At 45.6% G+C, this 19,393-nt stretch overlaps 1 protein-coding gene across 1 annotated transcript in view; it reads right to left on the reverse strand.

Annotated features, from left to right (window-relative positions):
• The window catches only part of myo9ab (myosin IXAb), a 196,621-nt gene that overhangs the window by 44,370 nt on the left and 132,858 nt on the right, over nucleotides 1-19,393 (reverse strand). Inside the window, exons 12-16 of the mRNA XM_056281150.1 lie at nucleotides 14,579-14,700; nucleotides 6,946-7,087; nucleotides 4,376-4,571; nucleotides 3,784-3,903; nucleotides 1,557-1,632 (exon numbers count right to left, since the gene is read on the reverse strand). Coding sequence (XP_056137125.1) covers nucleotides 1,557-1,632; nucleotides 3,784-3,903; nucleotides 4,376-4,571; nucleotides 6,946-7,087; nucleotides 14,579-14,700 — 656 coding nt within the window. The remainder of the gene's footprint in view (nucleotides 1-1,556; nucleotides 1,633-3,783; nucleotides 3,904-4,375; nucleotides 4,572-6,945; nucleotides 7,088-14,578; nucleotides 14,701-19,393) is intronic.

The following is a 19,393-nucleotide window of genomic DNA, read 5'->3' on the forward strand; positions in this document are numbered from 1 at the left end:
TTTGTTAAAGGAATAGTTTGGGGGGCGTCTGGGTAGCATAGCAGTCTATTCCATTGCCTGCCAACATGGGGCTTGCCGGTTCGAATCCCCGTGTTACCTCCGGCTTGGTCGGGCGTCCCTACAGACACAATTGGCCATGTCTGCGGGTGGGAAGCCGGATGTAGGTGTATGTCCTGGTCGCTGCACTAGCGCCTTCTCTGGTTGGTGGGGGAGCCTGTTTGGGGGGGGGTAGAACTGGGGGGGTAGCGTGATCCTCCCACGTGCTATGTTCCCCTGGCGAAACTCCTCACTGTCAGGTGAAAAGAAGTGGCTGGCGACTCCACGTGTATCAGAGGAGACATGTGGTAGTCTGCAGCCCTCCCCGGATCGACACAGGGGCTGGAGCAACAACCAGGACGCTCAGAAAAGTGGGGTAATTGGCCAAGTACAATTGGGGAGAAAAAGGGGGAACCCCCCCTCTCCCAAAAAAAGGAATAGTTTGGTCTATCTCAATTTATCCTCAGTGTTCATGTTAGTCTATAGGTAGGTTTCATTTTCAGTCATCCATCTTTCTCTTTATCCTGGACACAGCTCCAGCTTGTCATCTATCCTTCAGTGTACTTAATGGAGGACAAATCCACAACCCCCTCTTCGTGTAAAATACATACAGTGGTTATTTTAAACATTTACAGGTGTTTTTACAGTGACTGTGTTACTCCCTATAACGTAGCCTACAACAGATTACCACCAGGAGGCGTCACCATGACACAGCAGAGCAAACACCAAGAGCAATAAAAAGCAATGTACATGTATAAATGGATGGATGAGTGAAAATGAAAACTACCTACGGTCAACATGAGAGGTGAGTACAAGACAGATTTAATAAATCACAACTATTCCACTAAAGTGTAATATTACCTTATGTGCAAGGCTCAATGTTTTCGGTTTTTATTTTTCAAAGCCATCCAGCATGCCGAATTTCGCCACAAGAGGACACTGTTACATAACCTCACACGAACAGGAACAACTTTCGGATCCGTGGAAACATAAAATCCGCGTGAAAATCAGTTTAAAAATCTGGGTATTTTTCGGTGAAAATCAGTAAAAACTGGAAACGCTGAGCCTTGGTGATATTGTTATCTACTTGGTGGCCGTTCCAGTCCTGACGTTTTAATCATGACTCTGCCGTGTAGCGCCTCTCTGAGGGAACGAGTGAAGCTTTTAAAGTGTAGATAACAGGTTCCGTCGGTCCATCATGTGTTCGACCTCCAGCCGGTCGTCCTGGCTTCATGACGGTGTGTATATCAGAACCAGCTCCGTGAGTGCCAACTGTACCTCGACCTCTGTCTGTGTATTTGTACCTAATTCTATTTTTTCTATTTTCAAAATGTCATGTTCTCCTGATTTTGACCTCCAAATTCAAGTCAAATCCCTGCACACTTATGCAGCAATTTAAACAGATTCTGATTCATTATTATCGTTCATAATCACTAATCATCATCATAATCATCATGATTACTAGTAGTAGTACTGTAATATTAGTAATAGTGCTAGTATTAGTACTATGTGGTACCCACCAGGTGGCCTTTTCATTCAGGGCGTTGGTGCCTTGGAGGTCTGACAGAGGTGTGCGAGGATTCTTCCTGGTGATGCCTGGAGTGGAAGACAGCACAGACAGTTGTCTGTTGAACTTGGTCATGTGAAGGTGAGACAGCGTTTGATATTTCCATCATTAAATAATCTAGTCTCACTCTCCCGCCTCAGAACAGCCTGAAAATCCCTCCACCTTCAGAACACACTTCACAACTCTCCCTCCGGAGACGGAGAGACAGCATCTGTTGCTGTAGAGACAGCATCTGTTTTTATAGCATCTGTTGATGTATATGTGTTCTGTATTGTATACTGTTCTTGTCCTTTATGTGCACACACACGCACGCACACACGCACGCACGCACACACACACACACACAGAGACACACATGCAGAGACAGACAAATTTACACACATCCACTCACACAGGATCTTGTTGCCATGACGTAGCTGTGTAAGTTGTTTTATTGCATGTGTTGATGTATATATGTTCTGTATTCGTGCACTCGTATTGTGCTTTATGTGTAAATGCTTTGTAATACAAATGTATATTTGTCATGTTAATAAAAGCGCATTTGAATTTGACAGAGAGAGAGAGAGAGAGGGAGGGAGGAAGAGAGAGAGAGAGGGAGAGAGAGGTCTATGGTCTTTACATGAAGTGTTACGTACAGGACATTATGTTGTGTGTTTATTTTGTGATGTGTAGGTATGTGGATCTTTTAAGACATGTTTAGGTTGAAATAAATACATCTATATACCAGTAGTTATGTCTCTCATCATATTGGTTTGCCCTCTTAGGGACATAATGCACAAAAAATATATTTGAATGGGTTCGAACCTGTGTGTTTTTTCATTAGGAATAATCGCACGTCATTTTTGGCCAGTTCTGACAGCCCTGGTCTCCGGTAAGAGTCCTGGCTGAGACTCCTAATGATGTACGAGCCAACACCCTCTCAGACGTATGTCGCTTTGGACGAAAGCGTCTGCTCATTGTAACTTGTAAAGATACATATTTTAACACAAAAGGTACCTGAAGTGTATTAACTCAGTGTCTTTATCCAGTGTATATCGTTATACTTTAACCCTAAAAAAATCATTCACAATGAATCCTTGCCTGAAAATCAACCCAAATCTGATTTAACACCTGAAACCTTTTTGTTTGCAAGCATTTTTTTTTGTTAGGCTGATGGTGTGGAGAATGAGGTTAGTCTGTAGTTAGTCTGTGGTTGTGTGGTTCTTGGGCAGCAGCAAAAGCTGTCAAATCAGGAATCTGAGGAGCAGCAGCTCCCATTTCATCCTCATCTCAATATATCTCCATCACAGACCACATCTCTATATACTACTACTTTTGGCTGCTCCCATTAGGGGGCACCACACTGGATCATCCATTTCCATCTCTTCCTGTCCTCTGCATCTTCCTCTGTCACACCAGCCACCTGCATGTCCTCCCTCACCACACCCATAAACCTCCTCTTTGGCCTTCCTCTTCTCCTCTTCCCTGGCAGCTCCATATTCAGCATCCTTCTCCCAATATACCCAGCATCTCTCCTCCACACATGTCCACACCATCTCAATCTTGTCTCTCTTGCTTTGTCGCCAAACCATCCAACCTGAGCTGTCCCTCTAATATACTCATTCCTAATCCTGTCCTTCTTCATCACTCCCAATGAAAATCTTATCATCTTCATCTCTGCCTCCTCCAGCTTCACCTCCTGTCTTTTCATCAGTACCACTGTCTCCAAACCATACAACATAGCTGGTCTCACAACCATCTTGTAAACCTTCCCTTTAACTCTTGCTGGTACTCTTCTGTCACAAATCACCATCTACACTGGCAAGAAATCTGAACAAATTCAAAAACAAAGTCCACCAGAAGAGGAGCACCCAGAATGCAGCCTGCCCAGCGTGCACACAGCACACACACAATACTTTAACACAGCTTCCACTTCCTTCAGATGTGCAAAGACTGCCCATCCTACAACAGAATATTCTGCTGTTTATCCGGGTTAGCTCACTTTTGCAGTACTGTAGTATTTCACTCTTCCTCATGAACGTCTTCTTTCCCGTCAAACTGTGGGTTTTATTTTCATGTGTAACTCATTACAGCCATCGCCTTTCTCTGACAAAGCTGTGATGTGCACGTCTCTTTGTGCGTTTGCCTGCCTGCCTGTGTGAGGGGGCTGGCAGAGAGGATTGTGGGACTTGGAGTCTTACTGTATTTCTCGTCTTTACATCTCTGCAGGATCTCAAGGCTCCGCTGGTGAACAGGGTGGTGGAGGAAACTGAAACTATCAACCGTCTTCATGACGGCACAGGGAACTGCGGTGTCATTCCCTGACAGCGAGAGAGAGGATGGTAGAGAGGGAGGGAGACAGGATGAGAGAATGATAGAGAGGGAGAGAGAATGATAGAGAGGGAGAGAGAATGATAGAGAGGGAGAGAGAATAAGAGGGAGAGAGAATGAGAGGGAGAGAGGGAGAATGATAGAGAGAGAACGATAGAGAGGGAGACAGAGAGAATGATACAGAGACAGAGAGAATGATAGAGAGGGAGAGAGAATGACAGAGAACGATAGAGAGAGAATGATAGAGGGAGAGAGAATGATAGAGCGAGACAGAGAATGATAGGGAGGGAGGGAGAGAATGAAAGACTTGATGTTTAATATTGAAAGTTATTTAAAAAACCACAATGTGAGAAAACTCAACATGCCTCAGATATCAGGAAGAAGGGAGGATGGAGAGAGAGAGAATATACAGAGTTTGAGTGTGTGTGTGTGTGTGTGTGTGTGTGTGTGTGTGTGTGTCACCTATTGTCTTGCTGCCGTGTTTGCGACCGGCCTCTCTGAAAGCCACCAGGGCTCTGAAGAAGGCCCGCAGCACGGCCCAGCGGAACGTGGCCACCGGGTCGATGCCCATCAGGCCGCAGATGAAGGCGTTCTCGCTGCTCTTCAGCAGGGCAACAATGTCCGGACGCATGTGGTCCGTGTTCTTCTCCCTGAAGTCCTGGAGGAACACACACACACACACACACAGGAACAGACACACACACACAGGTTGTTGTAGAACCTTCTCTGTTGTTGGTTGTCACAGTAAATAGAATTCATACCTGGACATGACCTGGTTTGTGTCATTTCTGTTAGATAAGGGAAAGGTTCTGTTTTAGACTCCAGGTTTCGACACGCCAGCCTTCATCTGTGCACGAACCTTCATCTGCTGTTAGACCTGCACCAGAGTCTTCTGGTCTGCACCACAGCACGATGAAGGAAAATCATCGTAAATATTCTGACCGATGAACTCCATGAATGAAAACGCCCATTTGAAAATATGACAAGACGTATTCAAGTCCTGGTCCAGAGCAGAGCTCGCTCACACACTCTCTCTCACATACACACACACACACACCTCTTCACACATCGCCGCTGTGAAAACCCTGCAGCATACTCTGTCAGTCTCCCTCCGCCCAGCTAGCCCGCCGGCTCCCCATGATAGGATCCAGCTGGCTTTCACAACCAGAACCGGCTTCAGACATGTTTCACAGCTTCGGACCCACTCGGTGTCTCACAACCGAACGGCGAGCACTGGGCTCGATCTCAGCTTGAGCCAGCATAACGGGGTGCTTATGGGGCCTCTTGTGGGCCTGTATTATATACATACAACGGACCCGCCGCACACGCTCCTCGTCCAGCACATGTGCTTCTTATCAGGATGCCACAGGAAGGTGGAGAATTAGATTAAGGTTGAAAAACAACAAGCAGACTTACAGATTCCTAAACTCTTAGAGGACGCTGGAGACGGAAACGGTCCTCGACCTGAGGCTCCTTCCAGTCCGGTTAGAAAACCAGCGTCGTAGGAACTTTATCGTGCAGACTTAAAAACCGAGTTTAGAATGGCTCGAACCATCTTACATGGCTTTTCATTTTTAACACGAACGTCACGACAAGCAACATACTGGATGTGAGGCGGAAAGCACCAGGGTGTTGTCAGGAGAGGTTAGAATGATTTATAACACGGACAGAAATAGTTTGGAAAGAGCCAAAGCTGAAGTAGAATAAAGCTGCTCAGCCGTGTAGCGAGGAGAGGGACTGTACAGCTCAGGACTAACATGAAGTTCATCACAGTGGCAGGTACAATGCACACCATATAAAATACATGTCGCCATGGGGTAGATACAGACTGAGATTCTCTGTTAGCTGGAAGGAGACTAATGAGAGAGACGTTAGCATTTAAAAATGTCACTGCACTCGGGTTTTGTACTTGTGTGTATGTGACAAATAAAACTCTTGAATCCTGAATCTAAAGGAGTACAATAGTCTTCTAGACAGTCAAAGTTTAGCAAGACAGAAACATTTGACTGATTTTCCTTTCTGAACTTATTATTCTCTTCATTAATCTTCCCTTCATGGTGAGCTAAGTTTAACTCAGCACCACATGTGAAATAAATCACCAAAGGTACTGGTGTGGGAAGATGGTGGCACAAACTTACGTTTGCGGCGGCCTCACCCAGTACCGTCCATGTAGCGTCTTTGTCCACGTATGCGTCTAAGTTTGCTTTGTCTTAGTCTGATGGCTGGGAGAGCTGGTGCTGGATCGGCTGGGAGAGCTTGGTCTGCTGTGCCCGGTGGGCCCAGGGACCACGGCCCTGCCTGGAGCTGCGCCTGAGGAGGTAACACCGAGGGCGGTCTGGCGGCGGCCTCGCCTAGCGTTGACTGTGTTTTTAGTGTCGTCATGTGGAATGCGGGGAGGTGTGTCCAAGGTGTCTGGTTGGGAGAGCTGGCGCTGGATCGGCTGGAGGAGCCTGGTCTGCTGCGCCCGGTGGGTCCAGGGACCACAGCCCTGCCAGAGCTGCACCCAAGGAGGAAACACTGAGGGTGGTCTGACAGGACATGGAAGCGGGGCAGGCTAAGCTAACTGCTAGCCCATTCAGACCGGCAGGTCCGACAGTCATCCTGGCTGGTGCTCGTCCTCTGGTCAGTGGAATGTTTGGACTGTGTTGTACTGAGTGGACTGTGTTGTTAACTGTTTGTGGGTTTTTTTTTCTTTGTTCTCTCTGTTTTTGGGAAATTTGGGATGTGTGTTTTTGTCTTTTGTGTCGCACTGCTGTGGGCTGGGGGAAACGGAATTTCGTTTCTCTTGTGTACACAAGTACATGAAGAAATGACAATAAATTGTTCCTGATTCCTGATAATGGAGGCGCTGATGCCCGAAAAGCTGTGACCTGCTTGTCGGAGGACGTATGGTAATGTGACAGAGCAATACACACTGCTGCACACACACACACAGAACATGCTGAGATAAAACACAGCCATACACGTTACACACTTGCCCACCACACACGCATGAAAACTCAAGGGGCTGAATGTGGTAGGTGCATGCTCACCTTGACCCCGTACTTGACCTTTCCGGCGTAGTGTCGGATGATGAAGGCAGGCTCCATGACGGCAGGGAACTCGATGTAGGTGTTGCCCTCATGCTGACGCTTGAACTTGTCCAGCAGGGTCTGGTTGGACGCCTGAGGGAAACTGGTAGAGACACAGCGTGGGGTTCAAATCCACAGCATGGTGAGAGCCGATGTTAAAGACTCTGTCTAAGATTCACAACCATCCAAAAACAAGTCGACAATCTGTAAGCAACAAGTCAAATATTAAATCTTCGATGCAGCCATTTTAAGTGTGTCCTAGAAAGTGCTTGCTGTTAATCTGGAGAATCTAAATGGAGTAGGTTTGACCAGTGGGATGAGTCCATCTGTGTGTTGGTAGGAAGGTCACGGATTACTCAAGCCACTGAACGACTTCATGGACAAATAATCTTGAACAGATTTTCACAAAAACTTATTGAAGGATGAGAGTGTTTTTCTCATTCCCAAATAACATCCATACGATCCAGAGATTTGAACCTGGAGTCCTCCCTCCAGAATCCCTCTGGGATGGACTCACTTGAATATGGTTAATGCTAGATCTAACAGGGTGTAGGCATGGAAGTAGCCGTGATTGGCTGTTGCGTTGGTCAATAGACAGCGTGGAACCTCGAAGCGCGTTGACTTGAAACAAACGAGGCGCACTGAAACATTTAGCTAGCTAGCTTACAACTGACCTTAACATTGCCAGATTGTACTGTAACGATAGCTAACGTTAACACTTGAAACATTTAGCTAGCTAGCTTACAACTGACCTTAACATTGTCAGATCATACTGTAACGATAGCTAAACTTAACGCTTGCTAACAATGTAAATTCAAAAAGAGTTTAAACCCTAACCCTAACCAACAACCAATCACGTCTACTTCTGTGCCTACACCCCGTTGGATCTAGCATCAACCATTGAATATTGACCACGGTCACACGGTGGCCAACTTGCTGTCACGTGACTCTCAGGGTGGGAAATCTGAAGTGAACCACTATGTCTTCCTGTGTGTCAGGCTGTAGCTCACATAAGCATAAAGAATCAGACATAATATTTCAGACCAACAAAAACCCAACAACAGGAATGGATTACTAAAATATGGAGAGACGTTGGGCCATATTTCATGGTAAAATAATCTTTGTTTAACTGTTTAGTGACTGTTATAAAGGCTGATTAAGAACACCTGGACGCTAACGTTCAATTCAATTCAATTCAATTTATTGTCATTAAAAATAATGTGCAGGAGGTACATGTGTAAAACGAAATGTGGGCTGCAGCTTCGCCAAACAGAGTAAGACAGACATAGACAAACAGTATAAGATATGTATATACAGATGAAGACGAAAAGATAAAGACAAAGTAAAAAAAAACAGTACAAGTATAAACTTATTTACAGACAGTCAGTAGGTGGGTAGCCAGGTTCAGGTGGGCAACAGCTTGGGGAAAGAAGCTGTTTTTGAGCCTGGTAGTGCGGGTTCCTGTAGCGACTCCCAGAGCGCATGGGGGAGAACAGTCCATGGTTGGGGTGGGTGGGATCTCTGCTGATGCTGAGACCCCTTCGAAGGCAGTGTTGGTGATACATAACTGTCTTTTATGGCTGGGAGCTGGGTACCGGTGATATGCTGGGCCGCCTTGACGACCTGCTGCAGAGCTTTCTGGTCTACTGAGGTGCAGTTGCCGTACCTCACTGAGATGCAGCTGGTCAGGATGCTCTTTATGGTGCAGTGGTAGAAGTTGGTGAGAATTTTGGGGGATAGACGGGCACTCCTCAGCCTCCTCAGGAAAGGCAGGCGTTGTTGGGCCTTTTTCACAAAGGCCTGGGTGTGTGATGTCCAGGAGAGCTCCTCGCTGATGTGGACTCCAAGGAATTTAAAGCTGGAGACACGTTCCAGTTCCACCCCATGGATGTGTATGGGGGAGTGGCTGCAGCTTCTAGACCTTCTGAAGTCCAAAATCAGCTCCTTCGTCTTCTGCACGTTGAGAACAAGATTGTTGGTGGTGCACCATGATGTGACGTGCTGAATCTCGTCCCTGTAGGCCGTCTCGTCATTGCTGGTGATACGGCCTACGACTGTGGTGCCATCCGCATCCACATGTCCTACCAGCTTCATCATACAGCACAAAACACTGTTTAAGTGGTTGGAGCACACCTTTGTGTTGGCTGTAATATATATTAACATCATACAGACAGCGTACATTTTACAAAGACCAGAAATCTCTCAGGAATGTAAAGGTAAAAGATGGACAGCTACCTTAACATTATAATTTAAGCGTCTTAATCAGCCTCAGAAGCCAAATGGATGAACAATAATTATTTTACCTGGAAATATGGCCCAACATCTCTCCCGTTTACAGTAATCTGTTACTTTTGTGAGATTTTGTCAGTCTGAAAGATTTTTGTCTAATTCTTTACATTGAGTTAGCATACAGCAAAAAGACATAGGTCTCTCACCGCGAGTGTCACATGACTGCAAAATTGCCGCCATGTAAATATGGTCAATGAGTCAAGTGTACTTCAGGTCCTCATCGAGTTAACGGCTGTGTCAGTGCTTACATTACAACCATTTACCACCACTGACCTACAGCAGCTATGGGAGACATCTACACCATCAAACCATCACTACACAAACTGCTCCAACACCAACTGAGCGACATCCAGAGAGGAGGCGGGGAGGAGAGTCTGCAGCTCCATCAGCAACGTGGGGTTAGCTTATTTTACAAATGGAAAAAAAACAAATGAGCCCTCAACAAAATCAGTCCTCTAACCGACACCATCCAGAAAACTAATTTAACCTCTGAGAGGCCCTGAGGTCCTGCCAGCTTGACTAAATGTAAATGATTGGATCTCTAAGTGGTTCCCCGGAGTGGGAAATTCACCGAGGAACCCAAAGTCCCTCTCATTTTAAATTATCCCCATTTGACCTCTGCCCTGGAAGCATAATGCAGCCTCTCTACACACTAATACACATAGACAGGGGCACGTGTGCGTGCGTGCGTGCGTGCGCGCGCGCGCGCACACACACACACACACACACACACACACACAACCTTGCACTCATATACACACCACATTTGACTCCAACCAGCTGTTATTAGATCCAGATGAACATGTGAAGCTAAGCAGCCAACATCTCCAGCAGCACATATATGACAGCCTCTGGATCATAGAGCTATACATTACCTCTATGCTGTGAATAAATATATATGTGTGTGTGTGTGTGTGTGTGTGTGTGTGTGTGTGTGTGTGTGTGTGTGTGTGTGTGTGTGTGTGTTGGGTTTACAGTTGGGGGAGAGTGCCATGGATTTGATTTTTGGAAGATCTAGATACGAAGGCTGTGTGCTGACCTGAAGGTGAGCCTTTTAGAGCAGAGACAAAGATGACATGCTCTGGACATGGAGGCATAAATGAATTAGCAAGTCGAGTGCTTTTATGCTTTAGTTAGTTTTGGTAGCCATCCCAGATTGGTATGAATCAAGCTAACGAGGACAGGGCCTGCAGGGGGAGTTGCATGTCTTTGCACATGATGTCTGGGGTCATGAAAATGTCATTAATAACTTTATTTATTTCTAAAACAATGTTACAAAGTGCTTTACAAAGACATAAAACCAGACAAGGAAAAAATAAGAGTAAGACAAAATAAGTAAGAGTAAAAATAAAAACAGTATGAACAAATATCATAAATTTGTAAAAGCTTTCATAAAAAGAAAAGTTTTAAGATGAGATTTAAAAGAAGCTAGAAACTTGGTTAGTCTTAGTTCAACAGGAAGAAAGTTCCATAGTATGGGGGCTCTAACAGCAAAAGCCCAACCACCCTTTGTGACAAACCGAGACCTGGGAATAACCAGCAGGGCTCCATCTGCAGATCTTAATGGTCGAGAGGGCGTATACCAGGTCAATAAATCACAAATGTATGTAGGAGCAAGAGCATTTAAAGCATTAAAAGTGAGCAATAAAATTTTAAAATCAATTCGAAATACAACAGGGGGCCACTGTAGGGAGGCAAAACGGGAGTGATATGGTCATGCCTCTTTGTTCCCGTAATGAGCCAAGCAGCAGCATTTTGTACCAACTGCAGATGGTGGAGGTAGCCCTTGCTGACACCAGAGTAAAGTGCGTTACAATAGTCAAGCTGAGAATAGATAAAAGCATGTACAACTTTTTGCAGATCGGCAATTGATAAAAATGACCTAATTTTGGAGATTAGCTTGAGCTGGAGAAAGCATGACTGAAGAACATCTTTGATTTGATTATCAAAACCAAGGTTAGCATTGAATATTTCCCCAAGATTCCTAGCAGTCTGCTTAAGACTACCTGACAGACCACCAAGATTAGTAAAAAAAAGGGTTGATGGAATTTGGGAGACCGAATAGAACGACCTCAGACTTATCCTCATTAAATTTGAGAAAATGTTCAGACATCCAGGATTTAATGTCAGGGAGGCAAGTTGTGAGATTTTCTAGGGCGATGGGATTTGTGGGTTTTAGTGACATGTATAACTGAGTGTTCCCAGCATAAAAATGGTAAAGCACAAAGTGATTTAGAATGACCTGGCCAAGGGGCAGCATGTATATGTATATAAAAAAGAGAAGGGGGCCAAGAACAGAGCCTTGAGGAACACCAAAACTCAACTGAGCCATCGAGGAAGTAGAGTTACCTAGAACAACAGAAAAAGTTCTGTTGGTGAGGTAAGAGTGTAATAAACTAAGAGCCAAGCCCTCGATGCCAACCCAAGTCTCTAAGCGATGTAAGAGGATGTTGTGATCGACTGTGTCAAAGGCAGCACTAAAGTCTAAAAGAACTAAAATCGAGCAGTCATCTCTGTCTGCAGCCAGCAGTAGGTCATTAGTGACCTTAACAAGAGTTGTCTCGGTACTATGAAGTGCTCAAAAATCAGACTGGAAACTGTTAAAAACATTATTAGTGTTCATAGAAGAAGTCAATTGAGATGAAATTACTCTCTCCAGAACCTTCAATAAAAAAGACAATTTGGAGATTGGTCTTAGTTACTACTTAAGGACAGGGGATCTAAATTAGGTTTCTTCAGCAATGGGTGAACAATGGCATGCGTAAAACTGTCTGGAAAAGAACCAGAGGCCAGATAATTATTAAGAATTTGCAGAATAACGGGGCTGATAGTTGAAAATACCTCCTTGAGCAGCTTAGTGGGAATGATGTCTACGATGCAAGGGAAGGAGTTCATATTGGAGACTGTAGTCTCCAACACTGAAATTGTAATTGGTGGAAACTGGGTGAAAGAGGCAGAATTAACATGGGGAATGGAAAGAATGCAAGAGCCTTGCTGGACTTAGGACCTAATATTCTCCACCTTATTTATAAGATGAGTGAGAAATTTTTCGGCCAACTCAGCATCAGGTTTAAAAAGAGAAGTGGAGGGCATTCATGACCGAATCAATTATCCTAGAGAACTTTAGGGCTGTGGTTATTTCTTGATATTAGTTTAGAGAAGTGCGCTGATCTCGCATCCTTAAGTGCTTTCTGGTAAATTAACATTTGTTTTTTACGGGTGTTATGTGCTAATTCGGACTTGATGACCTTCCATTGTTGTTCTGATTTTCTATGGAGTCTTCTAAGGGCACAAGTGTGATCATTCAGCCAGGGGAGCTTATTTAATTTTTATTTCCTAGTTTTTTTGGGATTTTTTTTTTTTTTTGGCATTTTCCACCTTTATTTGACAGCAATAGCCAAGAGAGAGACTGGAAAGGCAAGGGAGAGAGAAGGGATGACATGCAGCAAAGGGCCCAGGCCGGATTCAAACCCAGGCTGCTGCGGTAAGAACTCAGCCTCATGTGGTATGCACTGTACCAGGTGAGCCACTGTTTCTTAGTTTTAAATGGTGCACTTTGGTCAAGGATGGATAGGCACTGATCATTGAATTTACCAGTGCATCTGGATTGAGGGGGGATAACGCGGGATTAAAGGATGATGAATTAAAAGCATCACAGAATTTAACTGCAGAGCCAGCTTTGAGAATGCGAGAGTGTGTTTTAGGATAGTGACTAGGAATAGCGAGTTGTAGTGGGACTTTGAAAATGACAGCTTTATGGTCAGATACAGGCATATCCACCAGATTAAGACATTCGAGAGAGAAACCAGATGAGAGTACAAGGTATAAATTGTGGCCTTTGGAATGTCTGGCCCCTTTAACAGATTTAACTGATGCAGCTTTTACAAAGCAATGTTCCTGCGGACAGTATGCACCAAGTTTTCTCTGAAAGAACTCAAGTGGCTTATTGACGTGACTGAGGTGTAATGTCTCTAAGTGTCTTCTTAATGTGTTTGGTCTCATACTACCAGCTGCCAGAGGTTTCAGACATAAAATACACACTGGTCTCTCCTCATCTCCCACCACATTCACTGTGAACCCAAGAGCAAGACTGGCTTTGTCGCAACTTCTTAACTTTGCTTTTGGTTGGTTACTGTCAGCTAAGCAATTTGTCTTATTTGTCACGGAAGCATCGCCTGTCTTTCTTTTGGTCCCTGTTAAATATCTCTCCATTCTGTGAACTTACAGACTCTCTTGTCTCATGAAAGTACGTTTTGTTGATTGTTCCGCCATGAAAAAAATTCCGACGTCAAAACAGTCGTTCCGCACTACATTAACCCCCAGTCACGCACGCCCCTTCCCCCCGTCATGTCCCTGTGCCCCCCAGGGGGGCGCGCCACACACTTTGAGAAAAGCTGAGTTAACCAAAATTTCGGCTGATTTTCAATTTTCACTAATTTAACTGATGGAGATTGGTTCACTTATTCGAAACACTTTCAATCAACATTCCTACGCAGTGCGTACTATTGTCTGTGGAGGACAGTCATTCGCCTTACAGTGGTAGATTCAAATGTGAGATATACAATATAGTTCTGCATCGTTACGAAAATGACCATATTCCATTACACACAGTGATGTTTTCACAGAGCACTACTGCAGGATGTGTAATGACAGAGAGACAGTTCACCTCACTACACGTTTGGGTTTACCAGGTCTGTCCGGCAGCCTTCCCTGCCATCTGATCCAACTCACCACCAGGTGGTGATCAGTTGACAGCCCTGCTTCTCTCTTCACCCGAGTGTCCAAAACATACGGCCGCAAATCTGATGATATGACCACAAAGTCTATCATCAATCTTCAGCCTAAGGTGTTCTGGTACCAAGTACACTCATGAACTACCTTATGTTCGAACATGGTGTTTGTTATGGCCAATCCCTGACTCGCACAGAAGTCCAATAACAAGGCACCACACGGGTTCCGATCGGGGAGGCCGTTCCTCCCAATCACGCCCCTCCAGGTTCCTTCATCAAACCGAACTGAAAAAAACATAAGTTGCACTACACAGTCACTCACACACCATTCACACCTATGGAGAATTCAGACCCCAGCTGAGCTGACATGTGTTTGGAATATGAAACCAACATGAACATGTAAATGCCACTCCTATAGACTGGAATCAAAACTACAACCGCCTGACTGAGATGAAACAGCTTAACAATCAAAATCTGAGTCTAGCTGAGCAAATTAAAACTAAAGGAAAAATCATTTAACTCCCTCTCTGACTTAGGCTGTGAGCCTATCTGAGGTGTACAGTAGGATGTCATACTTGCACTCTTCATCCAGCAGGTGGAGTAGTGCTGTGGGCTTCTTGCTGATGAGGTTGATGCAGCCGCTGTTGTCAATGTAGTCGATGTTGTGCCAAGAGATGCCCTCCGCTCTATACTCCTCCTACACACACAGACAGACAGAAAGAGAGAGAGAGAGAGAGAGAGAGAGAGAGAGAGAGAGAGAGAGATTTCAGTTAGTCAGGTAACTTTTTAGAGTAATAATAATAAAACCACAGTTACAAAGGGCTTTCTGGGGGGGAAAAGTCCCCCCCCAAAAACCCTCAGCAAATTAAATGTGATAATGCTCCAAATAGGCGGCACAGTGGCGCAGTGGTTAGCGCGGTCGCCTCACAGCAAGAGGTTCTGGGTTTGAGCGCCGGGGTAGTCCAACCTAGGTATGAATGTGTGTGTGTGTGTGTGTGTGTGTATATATGTCAGCCCTGTGTGATGGCCTGGCGGCCTGTCCAGGGTGTCTCCCCGCCTGCCACCCAATGACTGCTGGGATAGGCTCCAGCATCCCCGCGACCCTGAGAACAGGATAAGCGGTTCAGATAATGGATGGAGTAGAAAACATGAGAATTAAAGACAGCAGAAGCAGTACAAGGTGAAGGTTAAAGGTTAAATAAAACAAACAGAAGGAAACAGAGACGATCCAACAGCCGTCAGGGACCGCTCACTTTATCTGACAGCACACCGCCTTTACTTCATAGTACATTTTTGTTCATAATTTGTTTGTTAAATGTTGTAATAGTGCACATATAATACATACAATACCAAAGTACAACACACTTGAGACCAGATGGTGACGGCAGACAGAAAGACAGACAGAGGTAGGAAAAATAAAGAGTACACATCAGACAGTCATGAAGATCAGATGTTGGATAAAGGTAGACTCCAGCTGAAGGGTGAGTACATGGTCAGTAGAAGTAACCCAGAGTTTACTGAGTGCACGGTCTGAACGAAGCATCTTGGATCCAAAGGGTTTGGGAGGGCAGACAAGGACAGCGGGTTAAAAAATGAGACGCTTGGCCAACAATGGCAGCATGGTGGTGCAGTGGTTGGCGCGGTCGCCTCACAGCAAGAAGGTCCTGGGTTCAAGCCCCGGGGTAGTCCAACCTTGGGGGTCGTCCTCTGTGTGGAGTTTGCATGTTCTCCCCGTGTCTGCGTGGGTTTCCTCCGGGGGCTCCGGTTTCCTCCCACAGTCCAAAGACATGTAGCTCAGGTGACTCCGCCGTACTAAATTGTCCCTAGGTGTGAATGTGTGTGGGTCCTGTGATGGACTGGTGGCCTGTCCAGGGTGTCTCCCCGCCTGCCGCCAATGACTGCTGGGATAGGCTCCAGCAGTTTGGATAATGAATGAATGAATGGCCAACAACATTAGAAAAGCAGCCAGGTCTGTGAAGCGGGGGGTGTTGAACTGTCAAATGGTAAGACACCGAGATGGGTAACTATGGGACGTAAGAAGGGTTGGGTGGTATAACACAGAAAAAAAAGAGTGCTTTTCTGTGAATCATTTACCAGGTATTGAAAATACAAGGTACATTTGGTTTTATTCAGCAGACCCTAACAGTTAAGACCTGTACCGAAAGACCTGAGACTTGGTGGAGAGTAAGAGAGATCGACAGACATAAACAGACAGACAGAAGCAAAGAATAACCATGACAGAGACACAAGTGCTGAGGGCTGCAGGGAGATTTACGCTCTGCCGGTTAGGTAAAGGTCACGACCTCAGGTGCCCATTAGTCACTTCTATGTCTGCAAACTGCCACACAACCACATTTTAAAAACTTTGTGTGTCTGTGTGTGTGTGTGTGTGTGTGTGTGTACACCGATCAGCCAAAACATTAAAACCACCTGAGACCATTGTCATCGGGGAATACTATTGTCACAGAGGGGTGTACTTGGTCTACAACGATGTTTAGGTAGGTGGTACGTGTCAAAGTGACGTCCACATGAATGCCAGGACCCAAGGTTTCCCAGCAGAACATTGCCCAGAGCATCACATTGTCTCTGCCGGCTTGCCTTCTTCCCATAGTGCATCTCTTCGCACCCGGCCGTCCACATGATGTAAAAGAAAACGTGACTCATCAGACCAGGCCTCCTTCTTCCATTGCTCCATGGTCCAGTTCTGACATGCACATGGCCATTGTAGGCGCTTTCGGCGGTGGACAGGGGTCATGGGTACTCTGACCAGTCTGTGGCTACACAGCCCCATACACAGCAAGCTATGATGCACTGTGTGTTCTGACGCCTGTCTATCATAGCCAGCATCAACTTTTTCAGCAATTTGAGCTACAGTAGCTCTTTTGTGGTATTTGACCAGAAGGGCTAGCCTTCACTCCCCATGCACATCAATGAGCCTTGGGCGCCCATGACCCTGTCGCCGGTTCACTGGTTGTCCTTCCTTGGACCACCGGGAACATCCCACAAGACCTGCCATTTTGGAGATGCTCTGACCCAGTCGTCTAGCCATCACAATTTGGCCCTTGTCAAAGTTGCTCAGAACTTGCCCATTTTTCCTGCTTCCAACACACCAACTTCAAGAACTGACTGTTCACTTGCTGCTTAATAGATCCCACGCCCTTTACAGGTGCAATTGTAATGGGATCCATCCATCCATCCATCCATGTTATTTGCTTACCTGTCAGTGGTTTTAATGTTTTGGCTGATCTGTGTGTGATTGTACAGTATCTCAGCTCTTCCTTGGACCACACTCTTCTGGACAGAGACCTCAGATGTTGCTCCTGGAATCTGCTGGAGCCACTCTCCCGGTTTGGGGGTCACAGCCCCTAAAGCTCTTATTACCACTGAGACTACTGTGGATTTCACCTTCCACATCCCATCTAGTTCTTCCCTCAGCCCTTGGTATTCCTCTAGCTTCTCATGCTCTTTCTTCCTGATGTTGCCATCACTCAGGATTGCTACATCGATCACAGCTGCTGTCTTCTGTTCCTTATCTACCACCAAAATGTCTGGTTGGTTAGCCTGCACCTGCTTGTCAGTCTGGAAACTTTAAGTCCCACAGGATCTTAGCTCTGTCATTCTCAACCACCTTTGGTGGTGTCTTCCATTTGGAGCTCAGTGGATTAGAATGCTGGCTTTTCCAGCCAGAGATCAGGGGTTCAAACCCCGGTTGGGACGAGTCTCTAGTAAGAGTCTGTGGTTTAGACTCCTAATGCTATACAAGCCAACTACCTCAGACATGAGTGAGAGTAACACAAATAGAGTCATACCAGCTCGGACGTTGCCCAGGTTAACAAGGTCAGTGTCGGCTGTTGGAGAACCAGGACAGCCTGATGAAAAATGGGCTACTGAAACAAGACATTCATGGACAAGGGCCAAGAACCTGGAACTGATGGAATGCTACTATAACAGCAGACCCCAGGAGAGGGGCTATATGAAGCGTACGTGGTAACTGTGGACCAGTGGGAGACCTACTTCCACCCCTGACTCAGAAGCAGCTAGTGGCTCAATGCTCGAAAATCAACACATGGAAGCTACAGTCCCAACTTGAGATGGCGAGGCTCCAACAGGAGATATACTATATACACATTTGTGTGTGTGTGTGTGTGTTCATGGAAGGGCACATGTGTTGTTGTTCTTGGTCTCACTCCGTTAGGAGAAAAACAAGAGAAACGGACAGAGAGAGGGAGAGAGAGACAGGGAAAGAAGAGAAGACAGACAGACAGACAGATATGAACTCTTGTTTGTTTGTGGACTGTGTCAGAAGAGGTCAGTAGGAGGGAACCTCAGTGAGTCATTGCAGTGAGCTGCATTGTGACTACAGACCATAGAATGGCTCCGTCCAAACCAAACCGCTTTGAATCAGAACTGCCACGCTGTCCACCGACACCATTAATCTGTACCAACACCACGGAAAAACAAGGTCAACGTATGTTTAGGAAGGACGGAGCAACAAAATACAGAGGGAAACATGGCCCACATGAACAGGAGACGACTGGAGAACCAGAAGTTAACCCCGAGTCACTGGGAGGTCTTGTCTGACTGACTGACCGTTTCATTACCACTCCATTATTCAGTCTAAAGTTTCCTTCACATTTGCTGTTTTCTGTCTTTTTTTGGTGGGGGGACTTGACTTTCCTGAACTGAATCCTCGCCAAATATTATTGGAAATTTGTCAGGACTGAAGAAACTATAGATATTTTAAAGACATGGTAAGCAAACAAGAAAAAAACAGAGACATGAATGAGGAAGAGAGACACAACATATACACAATTTAAGCTTAATTTAACGGCATCATTACAACAATGGCTGTTGCCATTTTTGTTATTGTTAATCTGTCTGGCTCCAGCACAGCTTGGAGACGTCACCAGATTAAGTCCTGTACACAAAAACACTGATTGGCTCGGTTTGTTTTTCTCCAGCCAGGAACAAACCATGGACGAGGGAGACACCAGACCTCCAAATCACTGGACAACATTTGAAAAGCGGGTGGGACAAATGAAAACATGGCGAATATCGACTCAGGGACCTGGAACTGGACTATGTGAGGACTGGGAAGATGGATGTGATGGGGAGTTTGCTAAAAGGCGCTGGGAGAAGTGTGTTTTCACACTTTGATAACTCATTCTCACACTGGAAGAACAAATAAACATTCATCTCAAAGCAGGGAAGATAAATATGGATGTGGAGGGCTTTCCACTGTTCAGGGATTTAGTTGGTGAGGTGTTATTAAGTCTGGCGACTGGTCAGTAGTTAAAGACAGACTGCAGATAACGCCAGCTGACTGGCATGAATGGGAAGAGGTCAGCAGGAAGGAGAGGAGGAAAGCTGCTGACGGCCTATCATCTATG

Source organism: Lampris incognitus, chromosome 6 (assembly GCF_029633865.1).
Source record: "Lampris incognitus isolate fLamInc1 chromosome 6, fLamInc1.hap2, whole genome shotgun sequence".
Lineage (NCBI taxonomy): Eukaryota > Metazoa > Chordata > Actinopteri > Lampriformes > Lampridae > Lampris > Lampris incognitus.